Genomic DNA, 5,529 nt, shown 5'->3' with positions numbered 1-5,529 from the left:
CATTCATTTGAGACATGTGATATTGCATTCAATAAATTATCTCTCTACTTAGTGAACCATGTACTGACTTGAGCATCGAAGTTGTCACGTCGGAAACTCTTCCGGCGCCCCATTGACATTTTCTTGTTGAGTGTGTGCAAATCGTCTTACCCTAGCTCATCGCATCAGGTCAAGCCCATCCCACCATGCCAGACCAGATCACCCGCGCTCATACCATCAGGCCAGGCCAGACTCACCCATCAAATTAAAAATCTTTACAAAGAAAATACACTTCTCTGCTCGGTAGATTGTACACCGAGCTCACTTAATTTACACCAGCCGTATCAATATATTTAAAATATGCATAATTTTTTTAAGTACCTTATAACAACATAAACATATAGGCGCCCATCCATATGTATTGTCGTCTTTTTCACACAGTATCATAAAACCATCAACTCTATTATACGACCTCGTGTGCACAACGAACACAACCAGACACACCACAAGAAGTTCAAGTTCCACATCACAACATAAAAAATAAAAGGAAAAAAATATTCCCACGTTCTGTTTTTTCATCATCTTCTTCGTCTTCCTCTGCGATCAAACTTGTATCTGACGCGATTTGTTCGCAGAAATTATGGTAAGAACCATGTATAAAAAGACGCTAGCATAAGAAAGCATGGTTGCGGCCGAGCCTCTGTTGCAGAACGGAGGGAAATGATCACACAATGGCAACCAACCCGCCTGGCTGACTCCGTATTTCCCCACGAAACCGATCGCCGTGGCCGCCGCGCAGCCGGCCATCAATAAAACAGTGATAATCTGTAAAAAAGTTCCACCAAATTTAATGTTGGGTTATCATTAGTGCTCACAAAATGGTTAATAGTTGATTATATATTCACCAGATCGTGAATGAACATGGCGAAGTAACTCGTCGGATTTATCGCTGTGTAGCGAAAGATGGAAGCGAGAAAGAGAGACACGACGGAGAATGCGCAAGCTATGAGATTCGCGTACGCAAAGAACCTGAAAACAAAACAGTGGTGTACGTAATCAAATCAAATTGCCCATAAAAGTACAGAAGTTAATCAACCGAAACTCTGTAAATAAAAAATCCCTTAAACAAGATCTCACTTGAAAGCGGAAGAGTAGCTGTAACTGGCAGTAACCCAGATGCCGTAAACCAGAGCATTTTGCTTGTTTGTGAGCATCATCCATGCAGCGGCCAAGGACGCTGCAAAAGCCAGAATTCTGAGGGAAATCTGCGTCAAAAAGAAGAATTTGTGGGTTTTCAGAGGTGGGCTAACAGTTCCTGCCATTACTTACGAGGGTTTCTTGAATCTTTCGTGGCTTGAGAGCAGAAAATTGGAAATGGGCGATACAATAAGTGAAAATGGTGGAGGGTTTGGGGTTATTTATATCGGGAAGAGGGTTAAGTTCGTGAAGAATTGTTCAAGATCGAGAAAAAAAAGGTGGTTTCGGAATTGAATAGGATTGATTAACTGTCAGTGGCAAGACCAGCAAGACGGTAGAGAGATTAATGCAAAGATTTACTCATAATTTAGAACAGTTCCCATATAATCTGATTCAATGTTGAATTCGCTTCCTCTTGTTTTTTTTTTTTTAAATACAAAAAAAATTAGGATTTACTTCTGTTTGGTGAATAGAATTTGTCCCGTGGGATTAACAATTGGAAATATGACTTTTTTAAAAAAAATAAAATAAAATGGAAATATGATTTTTTTAAAATAAAATAAAATGGAAATATGGCTTTATTTGTTCGAAAACATTCAAATAATGAGAATTTTATTTGAATAAATATTTATATGACGAGTAGGCAATAGGCATTATGTCAAATTTGTTTTAATTTCAACCTTTATGTTTTAAAATTAAACAAACTATTTACAATTAAATTGTATTTCATATAACTTTTAAAATATAAGAGGCAATTATTAAATGATAAGTTACTCAAAATTCTTTTGAATTTAAATGAAATTATATACCATTTATTAATTAAGTTTAAAAGTATAAGTGAATTTACGTTACTCGAAATTCTTTGAATTTATAGGTAATTAGAGATGTTAAGAAAATGGATTTTGGAGAAAAATATATAATATACATTGAAAATTATGATTTCTAAAATAAGAACAATATTAATATGTGTGAAGATTTGAAAGTTGAATCAGAGAATATACATAGATTTGATAGTAGAATGAAGAATTAAAAGTAGAGTTGGAAATTTATGATAATTAAGTAGGAATATAAGGATATTTATAGAATATATATATATATATATATATATATATATATATATATATATATAATTAAAGTACATTTTTATTCTTAAATGTCTGTATCGTTTAATATTATTAAACGTTTTAAGAAATATTATTAGATTTTAAGAAATCGTTTAATATAATTAAAGGGTACTTGGTACATCATAAATAATATATAGTTCTAATTTATTTTTGAATCCTCTGTTAATCTGCTTACATAATGACTCTTTCAATCTTTGTTTTGAAAATCTATTTAAATTTATTCAATGTTAACAATTTTGGGTTTCTAAGATCACTTAGCTTAAATGGAAAATAGTAAGTCTCTTGTGAGACGGTCTCACGAATCTTTATTTGTGAGACGAGTCAATCATACCGATATTCACAATAAAAAGTAGTACTATTAGCATAAATATTAATATTTTTTCATGGATGACCCAAATAAGATATCCGTCTCACAAAATACGACCCGTGAGACCGTTTCACACAAGTTTTTGTCAATGGAAAAAACATAGGACGAAGGTCGAGGGAAATGAAACTAAATATTTCTGATACGAACGTTAAATCCTAATTTATGTTTGGGCTCATTGACGGGATCTTGATCAATTGTTTGGTGAAATAATTGTCTCTCCTGGATAGAACTATCGAAATGTAATTGCTTGAGCTGTTGTACGATTTAAAAAATTTGAGTTTCACTATTACCATCAGCTATAACTTTTGATAAAGCAGCAAATGTTCGGTCCTAAAATTGGTACCAGAGCCAAGGTCATGGGTTCAACTCCTATTAGTTGCAAGGAGTGCAATTATTATTGAGATATATATTGTTGGATGCAATAATTGTTCATGTTAGAAGAACGATCGAAAAATGTTGCTCTAGTTGTTATACGGTTTAAAATATTTGAGTTATATCGTTACAACCAGATATAATTTTTGGTAAAACAACAAATATTCATTCCTACAAAACACAAACCTAAAACATACATATCTATTTCAAACCTAACACATAAATATCTATATCTTATTCTTCATTTTCCCAAAGATTTTATTTTTAAAAAAAAAACCCCAAATCATCTGAAGAGAAATGCGTAGTGAATGAAATCCACTTGTACCAGTATGTTCGAAAAAGAGGCGAAATGCAAAATCCCTCAAAAAATAAAAAATTATATGAGTCAATCTTTATGTATAAAGATAAAATATTATACTCGAGCTAATAATTTTTTTTAAAAAGTCATCAAAGTGTAAAGGCTTTCAAAAAACAAAGGGAAAAATTCTAAAATTACATTATAAAAAATAGAGTAAGTATCTTGTGAGACGGTCTCACAAATTTTTATTTGTGAGACGGGTCAATCCTACCGATATTCACAATAAAAAATAATACTCGTAGCGTAAAAAGTAATATTTTTTCATGGATGACCCAAATAAGAGACACGTCCCACAAAATACGACATGTGAGACCGTCTCACATAATTTTTTGCCTAAAAAAATCAATATTCCAAGATTCTATAATTCCACAAGAGTAGGTCTCTTGTGATACGGTCTCACGAATCTTTATATGTGAGACATGTCAACCATACCGATATTCACAATAAAAAGTAATATTTTTAGCATAAAAAATAATATTTTTTCATGAATAACTTAAATAAGATATATGTCTCACAAAATACGACCTACGAGACCGTCTCACACAAGTTTTTACTTAGGGATGTCAATGGGTCCGGGTTTTACCCATACCCGCAATGGACCCGCGTGTATGGAGTGGGTTTGGGCATACTAAATGGGTCATGGGGCGGGTCTCGGGTGTAATTTTTCAGACCCACCGGGATATGGGGCGGGTCATGGGTCCTATAATACCCGCCCCATACCCGCCCCATATATGTGAAAATAAATAATCTATGGTTTTAGTTTTATTAATTTTCATTTTTTTAGTAGATCATCCTCAACCATAACGATCTTAGCTATTCTTATGTCAATTGTTGCATTTGAATCTTTTTTTAGCAATGGTGGAAAAATAGTTGGTCATCATCTTAGTAGATTTAATCCAACGACTTTTGAGGTATTGATGTGCTCGCGAAGATGATTGTGGGGTGAGGTGAAATGTATAAATCACAATTTTATTTTATTATTGTACTTTCATTTTAATTTTTTTACTGTACTTTCTCTCTTTAAATTATATTTTTTTACAATTTGAAATTACAGTTTTATTTTTAATGTACTTTCTCTATTTAATTTTGAAGTTAATTATTCAAGTAGTTTACCAACTTGTCCTACCATTCTTGATGATGAGGAAAATGATCCCGAAGAATGTGCCTGAAATATTGCCTAATCGCTGATTTTATATTGATCTGTTTAAATTATGTCATGACTTATTTTTGGGGATGTCAATATTTTTTTGGAGAGCCAGTAACTCTTTTTTTATGTATTTCTTTATGTCGTGAAAATATTTTGTTTGTTATTATTAAGTGTGGTCGAAGACAAGAATTAATTTTCCACAATGTTGTATTTAGAGGCTTGTCTGTTTCAAAATTCATTCATGTGGAAAGAAAAGATTACTTTTTTATTTTAAAAAAATTCGGGTCTCACGGGTCTACCCGGCCCCGTTTCGTATTCGAGGTGGGGTGGGTCCGAAAAATATTTAATCGGGATGGGGCTGGTAATGGGTCAAAGTTTTTTTTCATGGAGAGGATCTTGGGTTTAGCAAAATCCGCCCCATACCCGTCCAATTGACATATATATTTTTACTATTCCACAACAGCAAGGTATATGAAAAGAAGAGGCATTTATTAACAACCAGATTTACAAGAAAATATAATCCAAATTAGGCATTGTATCAGGACAAGTTTCAACCTTTGGGATTTAATAAATATATTACTAAAATAAAATAAAAAAACATTTAATCAATAATTTAAATTCTCTTCAAAATATGATCTAGATAATCGCCAAAAAAAAAAAAAAGATTTTTAATATTTTTTGGTCGGGTCAGAGCTTCCACTCTAACAGTCTAACCTTTCTTTAAAATTTGAAAATAAATATTCAGAAAATTACTTCTTTTTGGTTCTATATATTAATTTTTTAGTGATTTTGGTTTTTTCATGCTTGTCAAATTTCAATTTTCGTTTACTATTTTTTTAAAAAAATTAAATCAATTTTCCAACACGTAGCTGATGTGATGAAAACATGATGTTTACGTATGTAGTGTCACGTCAACACTCGAAGAAAATGACTAAAAAATTTCAAAAACGAAATATATATTAATAAGATCGAAATTTAATAATAT

The 5,529-nt window shown here is 32.0% G+C and overlaps 1 protein-coding gene across 1 annotated transcript; it reads right to left on the bottom strand.

Annotated features, from left to right (window-relative positions):
- Positions 1-232: 232 nt before the first annotated feature.
- Positions 233-1,432, bottom strand: LOC142539051 (CASP-like protein 1F1). The gene is made up of 3 exons (XM_075644345.1): positions 1,117-1,432; positions 885-1,008; positions 233-804 (listed from the first exon to the last, which is right to left on the bottom strand). Exons 1-3 carry the CDS (start codon positions 1,299-1,301, stop codon positions 583-585), a joined length of 531 nt encoding a protein of 176 aa, XP_075500460.1. The 5' UTR covers positions 1,302-1,432; the 3' UTR covers positions 233-582.
- Positions 1,433-5,529: the final 4,097 nt, after the last annotated feature.

Source organism: Primulina tabacum, chromosome 3 (genome assembly GCF_025594145.1).
Source record: "Primulina tabacum isolate GXHZ01 chromosome 3, ASM2559414v2, whole genome shotgun sequence".
NCBI classification, from domain to species: Eukaryota; Viridiplantae; Streptophyta; class Magnoliopsida; order Lamiales; family Gesneriaceae; genus Primulina; species Primulina tabacum.
The sequence above is the reverse complement of the archived record's forward strand: the minus strand, read 5'-3'. Positions and strand labels throughout refer to the sequence as shown.